The following is a 26,708-nucleotide window of genomic DNA, read 5'->3' as shown; positions in this document are numbered from 1 at the left end:
GTGTTTCTCTCCTTTCTTTCTCTCTCTCTCACACACATGCACGCATTGTCATTTTGTACGACTCAATTGTACGTAGGCTGATGGGGTACACTGAATACATTACTGTAAATAACCCAGTTATCATAAACACACTTGACATCCTCTATGATAACAAGAGGACAAAGGTCTCTCCTCACATCCATGTACCTCTCAAGTTGAGAAGAAATCACAACATACTCTTCTGAGGCACTTACATAACCCAACAACCCCAGTAGTCATCTGATATTGTTAGCACATGTATTGGGACTTGGGTCGATGTGTGTTGTCATTATACAGTATATAAGAAACATCAGAGAAACCAAAAAAGTATTTCCTGTTACAATCTCGTCTCCACAGGAAATGTATTTTCTCATCAAATAATTTTGTATAACATTGAAATTATAAAAATGAATGAAATTGTGTTATAGTCTGGATAATATTGCTAGTAATGATTACGTATTGATTGAAACAGAGCTACACATTAACTAGATTTCTTATAGTGATGCAGATAAGAGGAAAAATATACAAATTATGTTGTAACTTTGCCTAGTAGCTAAAGATCAGTATCCTACTTTTTGGCAGACAATGGACCAACAGAAGTAAATATGTTCAGAAGTAAAAACTTTTATTTTGTCAAATTTCTTTCCTATACAAAAGCCCTTTTTCAAAAGTTAGTACTTAATACATGGCAGGAATTACAATAATAATAAAATGGTTAATTGCAAAATTACATTTATATATTTAATATCCAAAATACATTGCATATACGAAGTAGCACAGCTCCCCTTTCATTGAACATTACTGTTTATGAGAGGTGGATGTAAAGGGTACATTTTAGATTATTACCTTCATGCTACATCTAACAAATTCCCTTTAATTCACACATCTAAAGCAATCGAGCTTAAAAGAGATGCTTGCTGTGAATATAAGGGGTGTCTGTGCTCTTTTGCATAATATACCAGGCCAATTTAAAGGCACAGACAAAAGCTGGCAATTTCTGGGTGGTTGGCTTAATGATATGAGACATGACAAGTATTGTTGGCCTATTTTAGAATTGAAAGCAACCAAAAGCATGGTATATACAGAATAACAGATTGACTATAAGTATAGGATTATGATTCAAGCAGGCATTTGTGGTTTTTGGTAATAACTAGCTAGAACAAATCTTGTGTTCACTCCAAGGCACTGAGGACATTACAAATTGAATTTCATAAAATAAAATAAAAATCATGTAAAAATGGACTGCCCAAATGTACAGATATAAAACGTTTAAAAATGTTGAACATACTATATATCAGTAACGGACTTAACAATGTTTGCATTTTTGACCGAGGTCAACTCGTATTAATTCTCTTGACTTTTTAAAACTGTGTCACATATGAAAATAACTCTGCATAATTTATACAGTAAGTTGCTTTAATGCCTAGTTGACCAATGTTTACAAAATAATAGAAAATAGGTCTGACGAACGCACAGCATTCGCGAATCTGAGGATTTCTACGTTTTCATCCTTTCTTACTTTATTGGTTTTGTTCTTTATTTAGTAAACCATTTATTTTCAAGAAGTAGTGAAACAAGTCCATATTCAGCTGTTTAAATACAATTATTTCTTTCATACAACAAACTTTAAACATCTGAAAATGCACGTTTTGAAATGGCAGTGAAGTATGAATGCACAGAGACACTTGACTGGCCTGGACAGACAAACAACTGTGATTGTCAAATTGAGGATGTGTTCCATGGACCAGAGGGCATTCACATTAATAATGACTTGGTCCAACAAAACATCTGGAAATGGAACGAACCAATGGCTGAAGAGGACAAACAGCATAGTTCCTATAACAACAGCCAACCGGTGTGTGGCCCCCTGAAAACATAGCTACAGCGCTTCACTTCCAACTCTGGTCTCCAATTCGCCTACTTCCAGTTTGGAGGATAAGATAATTGTGAATCAATGGCATATTCCAGTTGCCAACATTTCATTTTCATTCAGTGCTGAAAAGTCATTTTCTTTAAAGCCCTACCTATACCGGATGCAGATGGACGGACTGATAACAGAACATGAGACAGACGAACATGATGTTGATCTGAGACCCCATACAGGACTGGAACGAGGAACAAGGCAGGAGCTTTATCATATGAGGGAAATGTAGATTGAGACACATAGAGAATGGGTCCATGTCTGTGATCAGGCACAAAGTAGGTATGAGAGGCTCTATGGTCTCTCGATAAGGCTGCGTCTGTGTGGGTAACGTGTCTAGATTTTGGGGGCACTCTGAACTGGCCCATGGGTGCTGTTTTCAAGGGACACATGGCACAAAAAACACAGACAAACTGAAAAACTGAACAAAACAAACATGGAAACAGTCTCTTGTCTTGTAAATAAGTAGTACTCCATTTGGAACATCCAGTTTTTTTATCCTTCAAACATTCCTTCAGTTAGATCTCTTCAGTTAGCTTTCTTCAGTTAGCTTTCTTCAGGTAGCTTTCTTCAGTTAGTTTTCTTCATCTTGCCAGTTAAGAGCAGACTTTGGGTCCAGGCGGAGAATCGCCCTTTCTCTCGGTCTTAGTTGGTTTGGTTTCATTGTGGTTTCAGATCAGCACTGGTGGGTTTGGTTGGGGGGAGAGAAGGTTGGGGAAGACGTCATGGTGCAGTGGGGTTTAGTAGTAACTGCCTAGGTGGGAGGGCACGTGGGAGTTGGGGTGGCGGGGGACGCTGTGGTTGGGGTAGATGCCCCCTGTAGGGGAGCTCCAGTACGGAGCAGTGGGTCCAAAGAAATTAGAAGAGGTGACGGGCATGGAGGGGGGATGTGGGGACACGAAGTTGACCTTCTGCTGGTGGGCATGGTAGGAGGGCACGTATGCAAGGTCCGAGGGGTACTTGTACATGGAGGACTCGGTGGGGTGGGGCTGAAGGGCCTGAGCGATACCGTGGAAGTCAAACTTGTAGGCGTAGCGCTTGCCGTGCACCTTGGTCATGATGTTCTTGTCGTAGTAGTAGCGCAGGGCGCGGCTCAGCTTGTCGTAGTTCATGTTGGGCTTGCTCTTCCTCTCGCCCCAGCGCCTCGCCACCTCGTCTGGGTCAGTCATCTTGAACTCTCCATTGGTGCCCTCCCAGGTGATGCAGCCAGCATTGGTGCTGTCCGACAGGAGCTCCAGCAGGAACTGCCACAGCTGGATCTGTCCTGAACCTGACCAGGAAACACACACACACATAGGTCAAATCAACAGCTGTTCTATCCCTGAACACCTAACATCCGATTGATCAAAGACCCATAACTCATTATGTACAGTCGTGGCCAAAAGTTTTGAGAATGACACAAATATTAATTTGCACAAAGTTTGCTGCTTGAGTGTCTTTAGATATTTTTGTCAGATGTTACTATGGAATACTGAAGCACAATTACAAGCATTTCATTAGTGTCAAAGGCTTTTATTGACAATTACATGAAGTTGATGCAAAGAGTCAATATTTGCAGTGTTGACCCTTCTTTTTCAAGACCTCTGCAATCAGCCCTGGCATGCGGTCAATTAACTTCTGGGCCACATCCTGACTGATGGCAGCTCATTCTTGCATAATCAATGCTTGTAGTTTGTCAGAATTTATGGGGTTTTGTTTGTCCACCTGCCTCTTGAGGATTGACCACAAGTTCTCAATGGGATTAAGGTCTGGGGAGTGTCCTGGCCATAGACCCAAAATATCGATGTTTTGTTCCCCGAGCCACTTAGTTATCACTTTTGCCTTATGGCACGGTGCTTCATCATGCTGGAAAATGCATTGTTCGTCACCAAACTGTTCCTGGATGGTTGGGAGAAGTTGCTCTCAGGGATGTGTTGGTACCATTCTTTATTCATGGCTGTGTTCTTAGGCAAAATTGTGAGTGAGCCCACTCCCTTGGCTGAGAAGCAACCCCACACATGAATGGTCTCAGGATGCTTTACTGTTGGCATGACACGGGACTGATGGTAGCGCTCACCTTGTCTTCTCCGGACAAGCTTTTTTCCGGATGCCCCAAACAATCAGAAAGGGGATTCATCAGAGAAAATGACTTTTCCGCAATCCTCAGCAGTCCAATCTCTGTACCTTTTGCAGAATAACAGTCTGTCCCTGATGTTTTTCCTGGAGAGAAGTGGCTTCTTTGCTGCCCTTCTTGACACCAGGCCATCCTCCAAAATTCTTCACCTCACTGTGCTTGCAGATGCACTCACACCTGCCTGCTGCCAATCCTGAGCAAGCTCTGTACTGGTAGTGCCCCAAATCCCGCAGCTGAATCAACTTTAAGACACGGTCCTGGCGCTTTCTGGACTTTCTTGGGCGCCCTGAAGCCTTCTTCACAGCAATTGAACCGCTCTCCTTGAAGTTCTTGATGATCCGATAAATTGTTGATTTAGGTACAATCTTACTGGCAGCAATATCCTTGCCTGTGAAGCCCTTTTTGTGCAAAGCAATGATGACGCCACGTGTTTCCTTGCAGGTAACCATGGCTGACAGAGGAAAAACAATGATTCCAAGCACCACCCTCCTTTTGAAGCTTCCAGTCTGTTATTCGAACTCAATCAGCATGACAGAGTGATCTCCAGCCTTGTCCTCATCAACACTCACACCTGTGTTAATGAGAGAATCACTGACATGATGTCAGCTGGTCCTTTTGTGGCAGGGCTGAAATGCAGTGGAAATGTTTCGGGGGGATTCAGTTCATTTGCATGGCAAAGAGGGACTTTGCAATTAATTGCAATTCATCTGATCACTCTTCATAACATTCTGGAGTATATGCAAATTTCCATCATACAAACTGAAGCAGAAGACTTTGTGAAAATGTATATTTGTGTCATTCTCAAAACTTTTGGCCACGACTGTACTTACTGAACACTGCAATAAAGTAGAATGCAAATGTGCACAATTCTCAGCAGATTTTTTTTTTCAGAGAAATCCACCAAGGCCATAATGAAGCAATGTATGTTGGGAAATTTTGTTTACATCTGACATATGATTGGTCTCACACATCCTCCTGTACCTACCTGGGTTGGCCAGTCGACTGCTGGTGGGCCCCAGGATCTGGTAAGGATCTGTGGAGAGAGAGGTCTGTTAGTCTGTATGTATCACTATACATTAGGCTGATCCTCATCCTTGTGAGATGGGTGTAACCAACTGCGGCTGTCTTAAGTGGAGCACACACACATGATGGTAGGAATGAGCAGGGTGAAATACATTACCTGGCTGAGGTCTGGGCTGTTCAGTGGACTTGGACACGTTCTGTGTGACCACCGGCGAGCCTGAAGAGGGAGAGTTTAGGAGGGGAAAGAAACAGGAGGGAAGAAAGCCAGTTGGGCGGTCATGGATAAACCACAGTACACATCTTAATGGCATGTCAGCCCCGTTCCAAAGAAAACAGGCCAGTAACTGGTGGCTAGGGTAAGTGCTTAAAGTTCACAGATTTCAGGGTTGACGACTGAGGATTTAATCATTGGTGGTTTGCCTTGCATGCTTGGGTTGAGTGGGCTCTCACACGACTCTCTATGAGCTAGGGAAGAATGTAAAGTGCATTAGGAAAGTATTCAGACCCCTTGACATTTTCCACATTCTGTTAGGTTACAGCCTTATTCTAAAATGGATTACATTGTTTTGTTCCTCATCAATCTACACACAATACCCCATAATGACAAAGCAAAAACAAGTTTTTTTAAATGTTTGCTAATTTATAAAATACAAGCTTGGCACAACTGTATTTGGGGAGTTTCTCCCATTCTTCTCTGCAGGTACTCTAAAGCTCTGTCAGGTTTGATGGGGAGCATTGCTACACAGCCATTTTCAGTTCTCTCCAGAGATGTATGATCGGGTTCAAGTCCGGGCTTTGGCTGGGCCACTCAAGGACATTGAGACTTTTCCCGAAGCCACACCTGTGTTGAATTGGCTGTGTGCTTAGGGTCATTGTCCTGTTGGAAAGTGAACCTTTGCCCCAGTTTGAGGTCCTGAGCGCTCTGGAGCAGGTTTGTCAAGGATCTCTATGTACTTTATTCCATTCATCTTTGCCTCGATCCTGACTAGTCTCCCAGTCCCTGTCGCTAAAAAACCCATCCCCACAGCATGATGCTGCCACCACCATGCTTCACCGTAGGGAGGGTGCCAAGTCTCCGCCAGACGTGAAGCTTGCAATTCAGGCCAAAGAGTTAAATCTTGGTTTCATCAGACCAATCTTGTTGCTCATGGTCTGAGAGTCTTTAGGTGCTTTTTAGCAAACTCCATGCAGGCTGTCATGTGCTTTTTCCTGAGAAGTAGCTTTGTCTGGCCACTCTACCATAAAGGCCTAATTGGTGTAGTGCTGCAGAGATGGTTGTCCTTCTGGAAGGTTTTCCCATCTCCACAGAGGAACTTTAGAGCTCTATCAGAGTGACCATCGTGTTCTTGGTCACCTCCCTGACCAAAGCCCTTCTTACCCGATTGCTTAGTTTGGCCGGGCGGCCAGCTCTAGGAAGTCTTGGTGGTTCCAAACTTCTTCCATTTAAAAATGGTGGAGCCCATTGTGTTCTTGATGAATTTCAATGCTGTAGAAATGGTACCCTTCCCCAGATCTGTGCCTCAACATAATCCTGTTGCTCTGACATGTGATGTCAACTTATAGACAGGGTTGTGCCTTTCCAAATCATGTCCGATCCATTGAATTTACTACAGGTGGACTCCAATCAAGTTGTAGAAACATCTCAAGGATGATCAATGGAAACAGGGTGTACCTGAGCTCAATTTCGAGTCACATAGCAAATGGTCTGAATACTTCTGTTAATAAAGTTTTTCTGTTTTTTGTTTATAAGCATTTGAAAAAGTTTCTAAAAACTTATTTTTCCTTTGTCATTATGGGGTATTGCATGTTGATTGCTGAGGAAATTGTTTTATTGAATCCAATAAGGCTGTAACGTAACAAAATGTGGAAAAAGTCAAGGGGTTTGAATACTTTCCGAAGGCACTGTATGTGATGATGCATGATGGGTTGGACCATATGCTAATTCCTTGTGTGGTTAGGCTACAAGTCTTTCTGCGACTCAGTAAAGCAAAGCGCTTGCTTACCTTTTCCACTGTGCATGTTGTTCGACCATCCAGTCCGCCGTACAGCATCATATGAAGGGTCTGAGAAGTGGAGAGCGACAAAGAGAGATTTGTCAACATTAAACACTCTACTGCACTTCCTAACATTTAATATCGGAGTATTACATTTATTTATCCTATAGATGGGTTGGCTGACATCGTATACGAAAATGATGCCCACGCATCGATGAGGCAGAAGGCTGTGGGGTGTTATGACTCTGAATGGTCAGACAGCTAGCAACAATTACAAGAAGCTGCCATGTGGGGAACCGTTTGTGGCTCGTTTTAACTCAGTGTAACTTGTTTAATTTTTAATTTTCAAAAACAGGGAGCCGAACCAGCGACCTATCGGTCACCGGCCCAAGCTCCCAACCGCCAGGCCATCAACCATCCAAGATCCCCCTACAGTTACGTGAGAGCTGCCCCTTAACCATTCGAACCCCCCCGAATAAAACAACAACCTCTCCCTCGACACCCCTCCCGCCCCCGCCCCCACCCCCAAACCTTGCAGACTGAATATAGTTTACATGTTGTCAACAATCTAGGCCAACCCAATCTTTTTTGCCTCATGGTTGCGCACAAGTCGGTTTTGTTGCTAAACAATCAAGCAGCCTATGCACGAGTGGGAAATGAACTGATTCTAGCTTGAGAAGATGAACCCTCCACTTAATCTCATAATATACACTAGTCCTGAATTAAAATGTGGTAGTGTCTCTTTATGGTATGTGGCTGTGTATGTTCTAGGCTGTGCTCTCTACCTCCCCACCTGCAAGCGAACCCATCTCAGGAACACAACTTGGCTTTAAACAAGCAACGAGATTGTCACGGAAATAAGGCAGAGTAGTGATGCCAAGAGCTGGCTATAAAAAGGTTTGCCTGTCTATCCAAGCCCTGTCCAAGAAACCCTGTGCAGCAGGATATCTGGCCACGGTTATGTGGGTTTATCTGACATACAACTATGTCTCAAAACTAAAGGAACCAACAAGATGTCTTCGATCAAATGACAGTTTTATGAGCAGGTTGCACCATGGTGACCACAAACGGGAGGGGAAAATACACACAAACTGACACACACACAGACAGATAGACATTCTAGTAGTTTATGATTGTAAGATGCTGCAACTGGAAAGAATTGCCTTACGTTTGTGAGGTTCCTAACTGATTGAATGCTGTCTTGGTACCTGAATTGCTACCAGTTGTAATCAATCTCCTTGACGTGCAGATAAAACAAGATGCATATTTTCTCCATCAAGGCATCAAAAACAGTACTGCACATTCCCATCTAAATTGAAAGTAGATGCAATTTCACCTTCATTTGGCTGGCAACGACTATAGCAACCCTGACATTTAGCTTTGTTATCGGCTAAGACTGTACCACATGCAAAGAGTCACTAGACAGGAGGACATATAACAGCCAGTGAAGCAAGACACACATCTAACAGATGTAATTTCCTACTAATATTACATAAGCTGATATAATGTCTTACTAATATTACATATAGCTGATATAATGTCTTACTAATATTACATATAGCTGATGTAATGTCTTACTAATATTACATATAGCTGATATAATGTCTTACTAATATTACATATAGCTGATGTAATGTCCACTAATATTACATATAGCTGATATGTCTTACTAATATTACATATAGCTGATGTAATGTCCTACTAATATTACATATAGCTGATATAATGTCTTACTAATATTACATATAGCTGATGTAATGTCCTACTAATATTACATATAGCTGATGTAATGTCCTACTAATATTACATATAGCTGATGTAATGTCCTACTAATATTACATATAGCTGATATAATGTCTTACTAATATTACATATAGCTGATGTCTTACTAATATTACATATAGCTGATATGTCTTACTAATATTACATATAGCTGATGTAATGTCCTACTAATATTACATATAGCTGATGTAATGTCCTACTAATATTACATATAGCTGATGTAATGTCCTACTAATATTACATATAGCTAATGTAATGCCCTACTAATATTACATATAGCTGATGTAATGTCCTACTAATATTACATATAGCTGATGTAATGTCCTACTAATATTACATATAGCTGATGTAATGTCCTACTAATATTACATAAGCTGATATAATGTCTTACTAATATTACATATAGCTGATATAATGTCCTACTAATATTACATATAGCTAATGTAATGCCCTACTAATATTACATATAGCTGATGTAATGTCCTACTAATATTACATATAGCTGATGTAATGTCCTACTAATATTACATATAGCTGATGTAATGTCCTACTAATATTACATATAGCTGATGTAATGTCCTACTAGTCTTCCATCGTGTTATAATGACTACATTAATATTTGTAATGTTTCAAATCTCATGATGTCACCACTGTTTTTATGTTTGGTCACATAAGTGGTGCTCATATAAGCCCCTGCTGAGCTCAACATGCAGTTAAGAGACACCGCAGGTGTCTAATGTGAAGACTTAAGGCTCTAAATCACATGTGTCACGCTACATATACAGCCAATGGGACAGCTAGAACTTAACATGCTTCACCGTGGTGATGCAGACACCCACCTATTACAGGAGGGTTTGTCACAACTAGCTCCCTCTGACTCATCAGTGACCTCCGCATCTACAACTGGTTGAGAGCCATGTCATGGCTTCTCAAAACATTATCCAACACTTCCCTCTCGTGGTCAGAAACATGTCATTTCCTATAAAACAAACATTTGGAAATGCAGACCTTCCACTGGTTAACTTCAACCAACATTGAATAAATCAAAATGCACATCTACTTTAGTGTTGAGTACTTCTCAACCACAAACTTGATTTAAAGCTGTAATAAAAAATTAAAAATCAGGCTTTCTAAGAAGCAATGTCACTAGAACTTGTTTTATTGTCTAACATAAATTACATATCTACAATAAAAATAATTACAAACAGTGTATTTAATCACACTTTCACAGGATGTTATTTCAACTAATTTCCTTTTGCTCATGTGTGTTTGTGCTTTATAAAACCGTCATTCAGCAGAAACATTTCCCTAAAAAGAGATCTCATGAACATCTCACTCTTTATGCTTTTTAAACTATTAATCCCAGAGTTGACTCAATGGGCCTGAACCTGGAAGAACTAAACAAAGAGTGGGTCTCTCACTGTCAGATGGGCCTGGGGTAGGATGGAGGGAGCTGGGTGGAGTGGTAGAGAAAGAGGGGGAGGGAGAAGAGAGAAGTCAGAGAGAGAGTGATAGAAGAGAGAGTGAGAGAGAGAGACAGAGTGAGAGAGGAATAACAGTCGGGCGGCCGTCGCTCAGCAGAGGCTGTCAGGTCCAATCTGCAGTGGGCTGGTGGGATAGCCAAGTAGCAACGACTGGGGGAGAGTCCTCGGAGAGTTGCGTTTCCTGCTTGCCTTGCCTGCAGACAACCTCTCTTTGTTTTACTAGCCCTTTTTTCCCCTCTCCCGCTCCCCCTCCTCTGCGAAAAAACACACAGGGGCTACCTCCTTCCAAGAGAAGGGTCACAAACAGAAGGGGGAGAGAGAGAGAGTGCGAGAGACAGATACAGAGAGAGAGAGAGAGAGAGAGACAGAGAGAGAGAGTGAGAAACTCAAGAGACCCAGACAGACGAAACACAACGTTGGAATCTGAAAAGAAAACAATGGCGTTGAATCCCGCTACTGTCTGATAAAGAGCAGAGGAGGTGGTTGGATAGACTACACTCGGCTCCACTATGTAGCCTTTAGACATGAGAGAGGGTCACATCCCTGCAATATCCTCATATTAAGGGTTCACCGCTATAGACAGTGGGGAAGTTCCTATTCCTGATTCGATTAGGGTCTGAGTCAGACCAGAAGGGCAGGGGTGGACATGAGACCTATGTGGAGCACCATTCAGCAGAGTAGACGAGAGGAGACGGAAGGTGAGGAGGAAGGGAAAGGGGAATACTTAGTCAACTGGATGATTTCAAACTAAATGTGTCTTCCACATTTAACCCAACCCCTCTGAATAAGAGAGTTGTGGGGGGCGCCTTAATCGACATCCACTTCATCGGCAACCGGGTAGCAGTTGTTGTGGGGGTTAACTGCCTTGCTCAAGGGCAGAAGAGGAGAGGAGAGGAGAGGGGAGGAGAGGGTATGAAAGGAGTAGAGAGGAAACGAGAAGAGATGATAGGAAAGGGGGAAGCCAGGCAGACAGACTGGGAAGGACGACCAGAGTCCAGATGAGCACACCAGGTCAGGAATACAGTCAGCCATGCAAACTCAACAGACACCCCAGAAGTATGGAGCCTCTCTCTCCCTCTTTTTCCAGGCCCTCTGAGTAGAGCCAGTTTCCACTCTGGGCTGGGGTGTGGTGCAATGCTTGCTCCTCCTGGGAGACCTGACTGCAGACCAGCTATTCAAAACAAGGGCTGAGCACCAACGAGAGACAAGCATAGTCATGGACCGCTTTTAACCCACAGTCTAAGCCAAAGACAGACTCAGACAGAGCAGGGCTCTTTATACTGTATGCAGGTGCTTTAAAAGCCATCTGTGTGAGAAAGGAAAAGAGCTGACTATATGAGCTTGGCAGAGGCAGCTGCCAAGCTTTAGCAGACACAATGTACATACAATGGATAGAGTACTGTATGTATGCTTGGCTATACAACCAATGTAAATCAGCAGTTCTCCACTTGGGAGGCCATAGAGGGAAAGATAAAAGACAAAGAATAGCCCATCAATCGCTAAAGCTTCCCTCTCTGTGACCACTGAGGAGCCATGTGGTAAATCACTGAATCTCCAAACTATCTCCCTGTACCCTTTAGCTCAACACACAGGCAAGCAAGCACATGAACACACGCACACACACTTTTCATGGCTGCTGCATTCCATGTTTTATATGCTCACTTTTATTCATAACATTGGTTTTTACATCAGACAGTCTGGAAAAGATTTGGAGGTCTCCTGCTGAATAACGGTGCTTACTATACCCTGACAGAGCTGAGATGGTATGTGACCCTTTTCTACAGACAATATGACTGTGAACATCTGGCGATAGAAAGTTGATAAAAGTCTCAATACTGGCATTTCTTGAAGAAAAAGGCTTTTATGTAATTTGGGCTGTGACTGAGTTTGTATTAGGAGAAGAAGGAGCACTATTATGGTAGCCACTTCTCTGTGTTGGGGAAATGGTGTTGAGGGGAGTTGACCTGCTGGATCTGCCAGTCCAAATACCTGCCACTGAGAACCAGGAAGACGGGGTCAGAGGTGACACTGCAGAATCTTAGCGCTCATGTATTTTGTCTATGTCTATTGTCTAAAAAAACCCTGAATAAAATCATACAGAAACATAAAGTATCTCATCGAGCACACCCATGATGATATGAACCAGGGTGAGAACAGTGTAACTCAGCCTAGTCTCTTCCTCTCTTCCCAGCTAGATATGCCCTTTTCCTGTGAGCCAGGCTATCAGTGTTATTGCAACCTGTTCTCATGTACTGTATATGGTGGTGACTTCACAGTCCACATGTAAAGGATATGTACTTCATCTCACAGACACTAACACAGGCTTAGGCGGGTCTGACACACCAAGTCTGGAACCAATAGGATCCTGAACAGCTTCTACCCCAAGCCATAAGACTGCAAAAAATGTAGTTAAATAGTTAACCAAATAGCAACCTCTGCAGTGGTCCTTTTTGCAATTACTTTTTTGTCTCATAACATACGCTGCTGCTACTGTTCACTATCTGTTACTTTATTCCTTGTTGCAGTGCATTAGGAAACTATTCAGACCCCTTGACTTCTTCCACATTTTGTTATGTTACAGCCTTATTCTAAAACTGATTAAATCGTTTTTTTTTCTCTTCATCAATCTACCCGCAAAATGACAAAGCAAAAACAGGTTTTTAGAAATTTTTGCAAATGTATTCAAATTAAAAAACTGAAATATAACATTTACATAAGTATTCAACCTTTTACTCAGTACTTTGTTGAAGCACCGTTGGCAGCAATTACAGCTTCAAGTCTTTTTGGGTATGATGCTACAAGCTTGGCACAACTGTATTTGGGGAGTTTCTCCCATTATTCTATGCAGATCCTCTCAAGCTCTGTCAGGTTGGATGGGGAGCGTTGCTGCACAGCTATTTTCGGGCCTCTCCAGAGATGTTTGATCAGGCTCAAGTCTGGGCTCTGGCTTGGCCACTCAAGAACATTCTGAGACTTTTCCAGAAGCCACCAAGTTGTCTTGGCTGTCTTGGCTGTGTGCTTAGGGCCGTTGTCCTGTTGAAAGGTGAACCTTTGCCCCAGTCTGAGGGCCTGAGCACTCTGGAGTAGGTTTTCATCAAGGATCTCTCTGTACTTTGCTCCTTTCATCTTTCCCTCGATCCTGACTATTCTCCCAGTCCCTGCCGCTGAAAAACATCCCCACAGCATGATGCTGCCACCACCACAAAGGGTTCAATCTTGGTTTCAGCAGACCAGAGCATCTTGATTCTCATGGTCTGAGAGTTCTTTAGGTGCCTTTTGGCAAACTCCAACCTGTCATGTGCCTTTTACTGAGGAGTGGCTTCCATCTGGCCACTCTACCATAAAGGCCTGATTGGTGTAGAGCTGCAGAGATGGTTGTCCTTCTGGAAGGTTCTCCCATCTCCACAGAGGAACTCTGGAGCTCTGACATAGGGACCATTGAGTTCTTGGTCACCTCCCTGACCAAGGCCCTTCTCACCTGATTGCTTAGTTTGGCCAGACGGACAGCTCTAGGAAGAGTATTGGTGGTTCCAAACTTCTTTCATTTAAGACCTTACAGCTTGGTTTTTGCTCTGACATGCATGGTCAACTGTGGGATCTTATATAGACAGGTGTGTGCCTTTCCAAATCATGCCCAATCAATTTACCACAGGTGGACTCTAAGTTGTAGAAACATCTCAAGGATGATCAATTGAAACTGGATGCACCTGAGCTCAATTTCAAGTCTCATAGCAAAGGGGCTGAAAACTTGTGTAAATAAGGTATTTCTGTTTTTTATTTGCAATAAATTTGCAAAAGTTTCTAAAAACCTGTTTTTGCTTTGTCATTATGGGCGTAGATTGATTAGGACATGTTTTTATTTAATCCATTTTATAATAAGGCTGTAATGTAATAAAATGTTGAAAAAGTCAAGGGGTCTGAATACTTTCCAAATGCACTGTACATGTACATATCTCACTTAAATGCACTGTACATGTACCTACCTCACTTACGTCATAACCCTGCACATTGACTCGGTAATGATACCCCTTGTATATAGCCAAGTTATGATTACTCATTGTGTGTCTATTATTAATTTTATTATTATTCTGTGTTTTACTTTTCTATTATTTCTCCATTTCCTTTCCCTCTGCATTGTTGGGAATGCATTGGGAAACCTGTCATTTACGAAGCATGTGACAAATAAAATGTGATTTGATAAATGTCACTGCAAATGCGCATTTGACAAAGTGTCTCCTCAGAGTGGCACAGCGGTCTAAGGCACTGCATCTCAGTGCTAGAGGCGTCACTACAGACCCTGGTTCGATTCCAAACTGTATCACAACCGGCTGTGATTGGGAGTCGCATAGGGCGGTGCACAATTGGCCCAGCGTCGTCTGGGTTAGGATTTGGCTGGGGTAGGTCGTCATTGTAAATAAGAATTTGATCTTAACTGACTTGCCTAGTTAAATAAAAAACATTCAGAGTTATTTATGGACCATAAAGTCACATTTTAGCTGTCTGCAAAAAACCCTGTCTTCCAGACTCTTCAGTGTATCTGATCGGAGAGAATGAACATGTCTCATCAACACCAAACAACACAGAACACTAATCTACATGTTAAAACAATGAACAGTGCCCTACAATGCTCAGTGTAACAGTTGCCCTCCAAAACCTGCACAAATACACACATCAACCGCCAAAAAACCTTTCCTCCCTACCACCACGTGTTCCCTCTTAGATTGAGTCAAAGTTGTGACAACAAAAACAACTCATCTCCCTTTCTGTCTCCTTTCTGTCTCTGTTTACATTGTGGCTGACCTGTCCTTTAAGTACACCGCTCCACAAAAATGACCTTATTTAGACGTGCTATCTCACTGAGCCCCCCCACCCTATCCTCCTATATCTCCCCCTGTGGATGGGGAGGTTAGCCACGGCATGCCTTTTGTTTTGCTAATTCCCTTCCATTGTAAGGTGGCCCTCGCTTTCCTCCATGTGCAGGTAGGCCATGAATAGCACAGACTGGGGTAGCGCTGCCTGATATTATTCCCCTGTACAAAAGATACACCTGTCAATAGCTGTGTCTCTGCTTGGTGCTGCCAGGACCTGGGCCTGTTCTCCTCTGTGGCAGCAGAGAGGGAGCTGGCACTCACACTGAGACCACCGTGCGCTGAGGGGCTGGCAGACAGAGCGGAGCGTGCTGGCTAAATGATGCTGGCTAAATGATCGTGCTAAATGAGAACACTCTTTCTTGTCCTCTCTCACATTCTCTCTTTCGCTCTCGCTCTCTCTCTCTCTCACTCTTTCAGCATATACCTGGCTCTCTTCAAAAAAGGAAGCATAGACCCCTATAAAAACACCTCTGAAATAGAAAACTGTTGCCCATATTTAACATTAGCAGTAAGGTTTTAGAAAATAATGCTGTCCTACCTTCTTTGGCAGCCAGGCGTGGAGACTGGTCCGTGTGAGATGGAGTGTTGTAGGATAATGATGAGCTACCTGCAACACGCCAGATGGGCACAACGTCAGAGCTGTATGATCAAAAAATGTTTACAGTTATCTGTGCATAGGGCAAGATTGATAAAATATACTGGCTAATAGGTTATATAGTATAGAAATGCATCAAGAACTGCAACACTGCAGGTTTTTTCACGCTCAATAATTTCCAATAAAGGTATATCAAGAATGGTCCACCACGCAAAGGATATCCAGACAACTTTACACAACTAGGGGAAGCATTGGAGTCAACTCAATATTAGGAAGGTGTTTCTAATGTTTGGTATGCAGTGTACAATGATATTAGCTGTGAGTAGAAACACTGGCCAATACCCAGTAGGTGGCAGTAAGAAGATCCTTGATTAGTGTAAGTAGATCTCAATTTCCTTTAATTTGAGATGCCTCTTAAAAGTATACTTAAAAACTGCCCATGGTACATTGTAAACAATCAATCCATTCTATCCAATAAAGAATCGACCCAGCAATATTTTTTATATGTAATCCTTTAAACTCAGAATGCTGTGCTGAGTCAACAATTCCACCACAAACCTCCTGACTATTAAAGTCCAGAAACCAAGACTATTTATAATAGCATAATGGCTAGCTTTTCATTTTACCTTATGGAGCAGAACTGTGCTCTGCATTCCTCTGCTTACACAGGCACCCTGGGCGGCACCAAAATGCTCTCTTAACTTTAGCTGCCCCGACGCATAAATCAGAGTGGAAAAACAGACCAAAAATGCACTGGGAAAATACCAGTACTAGTACTACTATGGGGAGTGTAAAATTTAAGACAAAGACTACTACTAATGGGAGTTGCTGGTTAGGAAGGAACTCTATGAGCTTTTCTGAATGGGCAGGAGACGGAGAGATGAATAACAGTATAGGCTACAGCTTGGGAATGCAGGATGCCTTTGCTCATTTTGGAAGGGGGGGGGGGAATGGGGGGGCCACAGCAATGCAGACCTGGGGTCTGTTTCTTGGCGGGTTGGCGGAGGGAGGCGGGAGGTGGGGGCTCTACACACATATTCTAACCCCCACCCCATCCCGCAACACCACAGCCCACACCACCCCCAAGGCTCTGGCCCTGGTTTGGACCTGGGGCTGGTGAACAGGGGCAGCATTGTGTGAGGCAGGGTCCCTGCTCAGCAATCAAACGCAGCTCCCCATACAAAAATTATTCCACACTCTCAGTGTAAGCGCACGGGGCAGGCATGGCACCAACCCATCTCCAGGGTGAGAGAGAGAATAGTAAAAAGTAGTAGAGAGAGAGAGAGAGACGGGGTTAAGGTTAACTACTGCCTTACTGGGTTCCACATGGGGGCCGCCCCAGACAGGCAGAGCTGCTGAGAAAACAGATTCAAAAGAGAACACTGGGACCGCTATTATAAGGACGGGAGAGAGAGAGGGAGCAAGGGAAAGAGGGAGAAAGAGAAAATGGGGAGCGCCAACACTGACACTTTGGGCGAGGGAGGCTTGGCTAAACCGCCTATTTATTTGGACGTGCTCTTCCCCCTCGAAAACACATCCCAGTAATCTGACTGCGCAGTGGAATGACTGGCTGATGTTCAGCCTCCTCCAACCGAGCCACATCTGCCAAAAGTCTGTACTTCTATTACATAATACCTCCAATAGCAGTGTTTTGTTTTCTTTCTTTTCTCTAAATGATGAGTCTAAAACGCTTCCTGCCCCTTCATCCTCCATCTTGACACACCATAATATTGACAGACATCCTTCTGAGATGGTTAGACGTCATTGACCTTTGCTGAGCCCTGGCCTGATGTTGATCCTACCAAGCTAAAATCTATACTATCCCCTCACACATGTATACCCTTTTCTCTATCAACAAACCCCTCTCAAGTCCCACACCCCCTCAAACATGTACATACCCTTCTCTCCATCAACAATCTGAAGGGCACCCACCTGGGAGATGAGGCCACTGCCCCTTAAAGGAGGCCTAGGAGACCCCAGTAATTAGACTACATTAGCCCGGTTCCCTGACCAACGCCAAACCAACCAGAGGTGCTGTGTAATGGTACCTAACAGCTAACAAGAGGCAGCCAGGCCTCTGAGCCCCTCCACTGCAGTGCTAATCTGCCAATAGAAATAACTAATGCAGGAGGAGCTCCATAAAAACCTAAAAAGAGAGAGAGAGAGAGAGAGAGAGAGAGAGAGATTGGGAGTAACTTGCTGCGAAGGAGAGAACTCCAGATCTCCTTTTCCTCTGCAGCCTTCAGCCCAGATGTTTATGGTCTGCATAAACTATTGAGGTCTTGAGAATGTCCCCACACTCGAGTGGGCTGCACCAGCAGCAGCAGTAGGAATCAGGAGCAGAGGCAGCCCGGGAGGCTGGGAGCCCAGACTTATCACTCTGTAAATCCTTCCAGCCACAGTCAGCCACACAGAGCAGACCAGACCATAGCAGGGACACCTGGGAAAGAAAGCAATGCAGCTATTCTCCTATGGCACTCAATCAGAGCCACTTCAGGCTATTTCCATGCACTTCAATAAAAACTCCCACTCTTTCATTCTCTCTTTTTCTCTCTCTCCCCCCTTTCTCCTGTCTCTGTGTCTGAGGATACAGTCTCTCCTTGTTGGAGGTTTCACTGTGCTGTGCTTGGTTCGTTCCAGCACATGTGGTATCAAACCGACCTACATGGGTGCAATAAAGCAAACAGTCCGCAGTCCCTCCCTGACAGACTAATTTGAACAAATTCTCAAATTGCGCCCCAAATTGAAAGCACATTGGAGAATGGGAGGCCATCGCGTAGAAAATCTGGATAAGTGACCAACAATGGGGCCAAAATAATGCACAGGCAACCACCCTTATTACTGTTCGCAGCTGGAGACAGAGATTCAGATATGTGCAGAATGCCTTGCTGGCATGAACTTTTATATGATATTCCTCCCTGTGTATGACTAAGACAAATGAGACAGGCGTGTGTTTTTACTTTTAGCGTATAGCCGCAGGGAGGGGAAATGTCCCTGCCCTGCTCGGGCCTACTGTGAATAAGCTTAATGACACTGAAGAATGTTAATCAGAGTTTCAATAAACAGACCCCAAAGTAACACAAATGATGTACACAGATGTGTATGAAATTATTCCAGCTCGTCGAGGACAGACTGTCGTCAGGTTGGGAGGAGAGTGGAGAGGTGGAGGACTGGAGAGGGTGAGGCATCAGACGGCTTGTAATCACTAAAAACTTCCAGGGCCTGCTTCTCCCTCTCCTGTGTGTCTGAGTCGGAACCGAGAGCTTAGCCCCGCTCCACCTCTCCTCGTGAGTGAAGCCAGAGGTCTGCGTTCTGGATGGGCTAGCTCCGTGTCTGTGATTGTGTTTGTTTGTGCTGCAGGGGGAAGAGATCGGCTTCAGTTTCATATCTGCGGCCCTGAGGTCAGGGTAAACCCTGGAAAGTCCCCACACTCTTACAACGTCGTGCCTTTACTAACACAGTTCCTTCCACCTCAACGCGAGCTCACCGCCCCGCGTCAATATACGCCCTAATGCTGCTCATTTCTCAAAAGGCCTGCCACTGGTCAGCCTGGCACGGGACGAAGAGAGAGCATTTGTCTCCTGGCTTGGGAAGGAGTCCAAAGCAATTTCAATACCCGAGCCGAGGATTCCGAAGCATCTCTTCTGTTTCCAAAACACACAACAACTAAATCAAAAGAATGGTGGCGGAGTGCAGGACGCCTAAGCCAGGCTAAGTCCCGCGGCAACCATTCCTAATGAAAACTGCTCTGCTGAGAGTAAGAGGGCCCAGCGGCGGTCATTCAAACACATAGAGCCTCCAGTCCATGCTGCATTGTAACACAATGGGGCTGTTATACTCACAGCAGCCATCCCTATTCCCTGGGCCCAGACGCCACGCACAGCACAGAGAAAACTGTTGACACCCACAGAATAAAGTTCCCATTACATCACAGCAAGACCCATCACGATTTTTAGGAGAAACTTTCAAATGAGTCAGCCATTAGGGCTCCACCCTGCTCCATGTCATGACGCTTTGCAGCTGCTATTCTTGCTATACAGTACAGTGCAAACAGCAGAGGATAACTGTCATACATAGAGGGTGGGATATCCATGGAAATATTAACTGGTTTACTGAAATAACTGATGTTATGGATGGCCTCCAACATTATGGCTTAGCATGTTTGGTGATGGCCATCCACCAACTCCATTAAGTGCAGTGGATGTCTATAAAACCTGAACTCTATAGCACAGAACGGTACACAGTTCCAGATAATCTCCACGAGATGCCAGATGCTGCCTGTCCTCCTGGTATCTTGCTTATAGATTGCATTTGCATATTGGTGCAGCAAAACCTTGTTTCTTTATAGTCGTGTCTCGCTGCCAAAACGTGTGAGGTCGTAATGTACAAAAGGCCTTCCAATTAATCAGTAAAGCTGCCTCCATTGTATATTACAGATACACTTCCTGTGCTCTGCTGAACACACAGACCTCACTCACTCGCGTGATTCCTGAGGCAATGCACCTGGGCTTCATCTTACTGTGGCCTATGTGGAATAAGGCAATCCTGAGTGGAGGGAGAGCGGGTTACAGTCCAGAGATGATGGTTATCTACAGGGAAAAAACTCTTAAGTCCTCATGGCTGGAATAGCTGTATGTGCCAAGGCCCGCAGGGCAGCCATTTTGGAGAAATGGGGTCCAGTTTTCCAGTAAGGCTGTATCATTGTCTGGCGACTGTAACATGATGACTATGGTGACAAAACACAGTGAGTCATTTAATTTCCCTTGGTTCGGCATACTCTGTTCACATCCAAAAGCACGGGCGATGCCCTGAGAAACAGAGACTGAAATGTCTGTGCTATTTAAGCCTCCTCTACACTTTATGAAAAACCAATCCAGACAAAAGACCAATGTAAAACATTCAAAGTGGGTAAACCACATTTTCTGTCATTCTCACATGGCCGGGTGAACGAGATTGGACGTATGTCAATGTCAGAATGCAGTACAAACTGGCTAATGGAAGAGACAGAGAACTTCTGTTCTGTCATTGTTTGTTACCACACTGAGAATAAAGATCATTGAGAAACTAGCGTCCTACTATCCATCACTGACATATACTGAAAAAATACATGAACGCAACATGCAACCATTTCAAAGATTTTACGAAGTTACAGTTCATATAAGGAAATCAGTCAATGTAACCTATGGATTTCACATGAATGGGAATACAGATATGCATCTGTAAATACTGTAAATACCTTTAAAAAAAATAAGGGGCGTGGATCAGAAAACCAGTCAGTATCACGTGCAGTGCGACACATTGCATAGATTTGATCAGGTTGTTGTGGCCTGTGGAATGTTGTCCCACTCCACTTCAATGGCTGTGCAAAGTTGCTGGATATTGGTGGGAAATGGAATATGCTGTCGTACACATCAATCCAGAGCATCCAAAACATGCTCAATGGATGACATGTCTGGTGTGTATGCAGGCCATGGAAGAACTGGGACATTTTAAGCTTTCAGGAATTATACACAGGAGGCCGTGCATTATCATGGTAAAACGAGGGGATGGCAGCAGATGAATGGCATGACAATGGGCCTCGTCAGGATCTTGTCACGATATCTCTGTGCGTTCAAATTGCCATTGATACAAAACAATTGTGTTCATTGTCCGTAGCTTATGCCTACCCATACCCCCACCGCAACCATGGGGCACTCTGTTCATATATATATATATCCATAACCTTTATTTAACTAGGCAAGTCAGTTAAGAACAAATTCTTATTTACAATGACAGCCTACCCCGGCCAAACCTGCCCGATCACGGCCGGTTGTGAAACAGCCCGGGATTGAACCAGGTCTGTAGTGATGCCTCTAGAACTGAGATGCAGTGCCTTAGACCGCTGAGCCACTCAGGAGAAGACGTTGTTCATAACGACATCAGCAAAACACTCGCCCACACGACGTCTGCGAATGTGAGGCCGAGTGGACATACTACCAAATTCTATAAAACAAGACAGCTTATGGTAGAGAAATTAACATTAAATTATCTGGCAACAGCTCTGGTGGACATTTTTGCAAAAAGCATGCCAATTGCACGTTCCCTCAAAACTTGCGACATCTCTAGCATCGTGTTGTGTGACAATAGTGCACATTTTAGAGTAACCTGTTATTGTCCCCAGCAAAAGGTGCACCTGTGTGATGACCATGCTGTTTAATCAACTTATTGATATGCCACACCTGTCAAGTGGATGGATTATCTTGGAAAAGGAAAAATGCTCGCTAACAGGGATGTTAGCAAATTAGTGCACAAAATTTGAGAGAAATACGTTTTTTGTGCTTATGGAACATTTCTCTGATCTTTTATTTCAGCTCCTGAAACATGGGACCAACACTTCACATGATGTGTTTATATTTTTGTTCAGTATAGATCAATTCAAATGGCTGCCAGAACTTACTTTCCCTGAGGTAATTGAGATGAGAGAGTAGGACTTCAGCGTTGTACATGGTGGTCAGTCGGAGGAAGTCGTCCTTGCTCATCTTACACAGTTCCTTGCCGTCTGTGTTCTGGAACATGGCCGTGTCCATCTCCAGCAGGCCGTACTCCTTGATGGCCCACTCTAGCCACTGGCGGACATGATCCTGAGACCACAGCGACGGATCTGGAGAAATACAAGAAGACAGAGGTAGTGTATACAGCACGGGACAATCTAGTCTTTTCACAGTGATTGAGAATGCATTTCAAGTTTTGGTCTCATAATTATTTCCAAATTATGGCTAATGTATCCATTCGTTATTTTCACTTGTTTATTTAACTAGCTATTCATTCATCCATCTTTCAGTGAATGTATCCGACCCATCCTTTCCCAGATTGTGTAGCCTATGTAATACTTTGATGGAGAGAAATCATACACCTGCACCTTTCTACAGTATATCTGATGTACCATCAATCGCTTCCAAGACTGACAGAGAGTGTTTCCCAAAGCATTTATCCCTCATAAATAATACTCTGTAATATGTGAATCAATTTGCCAATGTAAAGAGCTCTTTGACTGAACAGACCTCTGTTGCCTGTACGTGTTTAGTCGTACTCCCATGAGTAAACTAAAACATGACTAACAAAAGCATGAAAGAGCCTTCACCCGTGACATAGCTAAATACATCCGGGGCTAATAAAAACATTTCTACAACATCAGAAAATGTATGCCAATTAAGAGCATGTTTATAGGCCCTCCGTTTGACTAGGAAGAACAATTACTAAGAAATAAACCTTTCTCGCAGCCTGGAATGTAGAGTCATAGTACTTATAGGTCTAGTTATTGAGCAATTAATAACATCGAAATAAAGAAAAAACAACATGTTACTTTCATTCATTATAAAGAAATACCATGCGGTTTATATTATAGAAGTCATTGTTACCTGCGGGGACGATGACTCTCCTCTCATTGGTGGTCATGTTGGGGGGCGGAGCGTTCTTCTCGTCCATGTAGCTTCCGTAACTCATCTGAGATGTGTCATTGCCCCCCACCAGCTTGTTGCATTTACCCCCCACACTGCAGTCCACTGGGGACTCCCTGCTGCACAGACACACAGTGTCAGTGTCAGAGAGAGACAAGAGATCCTTATATTGGCTCTAAGCAGATGAAAATGGTTTGCAATATAGACCAACCACAGGGCCAATGGAGCAGAGCTTGAGCTAGCCCAATAAAATGTAAGTGTCAGGTGAGTTAGTGGTAGATGAACAGCTCACTTTCTGCAGAAGGTGGACAAAAATCATACTTCACTGTGCACAAGCAATTGTTATGATCAACTATCCTTTTGAATCTAGACTAATCTAGGGAACATCAACTCAAATCAGCAGAGACGAAGACATACTACGACAAGACAAGAGCTGGAGTCTAGTGAGATGGACTGTGCATACTGCTGAACATACCTGGATCCATTGATGTGGTCATACTCTCTCTTGACGTTCACTCGGACTGGCTGGTTAATCCACTCTTGCTGAGGGGGTAATGGGTTGATTTTGTGGGGCTGGACGTAGTCCTGTGTACCAGATGCAGTCATGTCTGTCTTGGGTAGAGGGGCAGCAGCAGCGTAAGGAGGCTCAAACAAGGACTGGTCTTCACTCACCACTGACAGTGCCTCCTGCAGGCCAGAGGAGGAACAGGTTATAGCGGGGCACCTCTAGAACAACAGAGAGAACCTGTGATCTCACAACTTCAATCTCTCACTTGTTGTAGATCCATTTTGTTTACAGTAATTATGTGCAGTTATGTGTCATATCGCAATCTGGCATCCAAAGGGGTTTGTGTATACAGTGATTGGGCCTATGTAGCAACTACAGCTTCCTGTTGATGTTACCATGACTTCAAACATGACTAAAATCCTGATGACTACTATGCACAACAAGATCTAGTCTGCGTTTTCCTTCCACAGAGAAGGAACAGCAGATGAAGAATCAACAGGAACAGCAGGGGGGTCAGTTCTACATTGACCCCAGTGCAGTGGCTCCACTGGAACTCTCCTCTGTCTGTGTCCACGTGTTCTGTCTCATGTCTGTTAACTGATACATGGAATACATATCAGATCTATCATTGCCAGAGATGTATATGGGCTAATGGGAATACAACACTTGCTATTCCAATGATCTGACATGCAACAACCTATACACAGAGCCAAAGAGATGTACAGTATTTATGAGACATGCAGGTAAACGGCTCTGCCTGTATAGACTGTGGCAGCCTTTTAGCTAAATCCATTTTAAAACCTCTGTTTACTATGAATGAAGGAGCTGGTGAGTTCTGCCTTGCCTCAGCTCTGCCAATGACACATTTTAGTGAAACAAAGCAGCAGCAACAGAGACAAACTGATCTAGAGTCATTACAATTAAGCTGTTTCAAGGATTATGCTCATGTCTGACACACATCTGATCTGGTAGCCTCTGATGTCACAGATTACACAGATGTCTGTAATCTTGAGGGATTATATATATTTTAAAAGATAACATCCTAGATCAAGACAAAGATGTGCCATTAGCACAGTTCTTACCCCGTCGAAGAACAAAGTACTGTATGTATGCATCAAAACACGTCTGACTGTTCACGAAATAGCAAACATGGATCAAAAAAAAAAAAATCTAATCAAATTGTATTTGTTATATGCGCCGAATACAACAGGTGAAATGCTTACTACAAGCCCTTAACCGGAGCCAATGAGTCCTAACAAGTGAAAAAGTGAAGCAGAGTTTTCCCTGTGGACTGGAGTTGCAGTGATACATACAGTGGCCAGTCTGCTGTTTACAGCCTGTGTACTCATCTCCTGAGAAGTCTAATCTTAGGATGGGGATTTCTATCTACACCGCTAATCAGAATAATACGGCATATTCACATACAGTACAGTGCTTTCCAGCAAACTAATGCTTCAATGTACATTCACTAACACTGACTGTATGTGCCTGTAATGTGCCACCGGTTCTAAACTGACCAAGGCGACAGCTTTTAAGGCCATTCATTGGGAGGGCTGGATGGATGATACTTTGTGACAGCATCTGATAATGCCCTCAGAGTTGGACAGACATGCCAGTGATTTCATCAGTCAAACCATCATAGCTGCACACTAGCAGTCTGGTAGCCATATGCCCTATCAGAGAAGTCTATACAGAAGCTAGCCTGGTCTGTGGATGATATGTTGAGAGCAGTGAGGGAATGTCTAAATGTCTCCTGATAAGGGCAGCTCTGCTGTTATGGCTGTTGCACGTTACATTTACACTGACATATCAGCATGTGCCTATCAAGATGACAGGTTTTTTTTAAATAATGTGAGTGTATGCACTTCCAAACAGACAATCTAACACACCAGTCTGAGTCTATTTGAAATGTGTGTTCTTTATCAATGTGGAACACACACACTGCCAATGGTAAGGGTGCGACAGAGATAAAGTTAATTTATCTACACTCATTGATCTACACTCTTCTCTCCTGAACATCTTGTGCTAACATCCCTTCCCATGTAGGCTATTCAAGTAGCCTACAACATAATATTCACTGGGAACAAACAGAAAGGCACTCCAAGCCTAGCATTCTCTAAATGATTTACAGTACTTTTCAATGATTATGTGGTACCATATGATGCCATTATGAACTCAACATAAGTTCATGTTGCTCACAACCCTCATTTATAAACTAACAGGTCTTCCTAAACTATTCTTGGGAAACTGTGACAGTGGAAGTTGCCACGTGCCTGGGCCACCACAGATGCCTTACAGCCAAACGGCCTGGATCACAAATGCCTCACGATGCGTGCCAGTACCAAGTGCCAGTACCCAGTACACCACTTCCAATCTGACTGCACACGTCTATTGTGTCCTCCACACACACCCATCAGCATGCGATTCAGGAGGCATTCCTGCCCTTTGTTTGAGGAGGAAAGGGAAACCTGTCAGGAAACCAGATTGTGGAGAACAGGAAGCTCTCATGGCTCGATAACCCCCCCCCCCCTTTTTGATGAGTAAAGTCTGAATACAGTTTGTAGCCAATCAAATACACACACGGATACATGCACAGTCCTGATACATTCATAATAATATATTAATTATTGCTGTTATATTATTGTTATATAGTCATCATTGTTATACATCATCACAATTTATCAGAATATTAACAATCATTTCACAAGGCCTAAATGTTTCTATTTGTGCATGTTTGTGTATTAAACAATCACAAACCATTCGGGTGAAAATTATTTAATATTCATTCAATTTTTCTGTGCAGTCAAAGCTTATACCGTTCCAAAATTTACACCACACCCAGCCGCTAGTTCAACCACACAACCCCGCTTCTTTCAACATCCAAAGAAAACACATTGGCAGAACAATACGTTTCCATGGGTATTATAATAGCCCAGTTAGTTAGAAATAAGAGCAGAATAACT

General features: G+C 43.4%; 1 protein-coding gene across 4 annotated transcripts in view; it reads right to left on the bottom strand.

Moving 5' to 3' along the window:
- Nucleotides 1-622: 622 nt before the first annotated feature.
- LOC139382970 (Friend leukemia integration 1 transcription factor-like) overlaps nucleotides 623-26,708 on the bottom strand; it is a 34,040-nt gene continuing 7,954 nt past the window's right edge. For 2 of the 4 annotated variants that reach the window (XM_071127249.1, XM_071127251.1), the window contains 8 exons: nucleotides 23,713-23,924; nucleotides 23,199-23,356; nucleotides 22,238-22,441; nucleotides 15,745-15,813; nucleotides 7,079-7,138; nucleotides 5,233-5,292; nucleotides 5,038-5,085; nucleotides 623-3,209 (listed from right to left, as the gene is read on the bottom strand). In XM_071127249.1, coding sequence (XP_070983350.1) covers nucleotides 2,680-3,209; nucleotides 5,038-5,085; nucleotides 5,233-5,292; nucleotides 7,079-7,138; nucleotides 15,745-15,813; nucleotides 22,238-22,441; nucleotides 23,199-23,356; nucleotides 23,713-23,924 — 1,341 coding nt within the window. In that variant the 3' untranslated portion in view covers nucleotides 623-2,679. The remainder of the gene's footprint in view (nucleotides 3,210-5,037; nucleotides 5,086-5,232; nucleotides 5,293-7,078; nucleotides 7,139-15,744; nucleotides 15,814-22,237; nucleotides 22,442-23,198; nucleotides 23,357-23,712; nucleotides 23,925-26,708) is intronic. The other 2 variants (XM_071127250.1, XM_071127252.1) reach the window with 1 other exon arrangement.

This window comes from Oncorhynchus clarkii, chromosome 24, assembly GCF_045791955.1.
Source record: "Oncorhynchus clarkii lewisi isolate Uvic-CL-2024 chromosome 24, UVic_Ocla_1.0, whole genome shotgun sequence".
NCBI lineage: Eukaryota > Metazoa > Chordata > Actinopteri > Salmoniformes > Salmonidae > Oncorhynchus > Oncorhynchus clarkii.
This window is presented reverse-complemented; position numbering and strand designations above follow the sequence as displayed.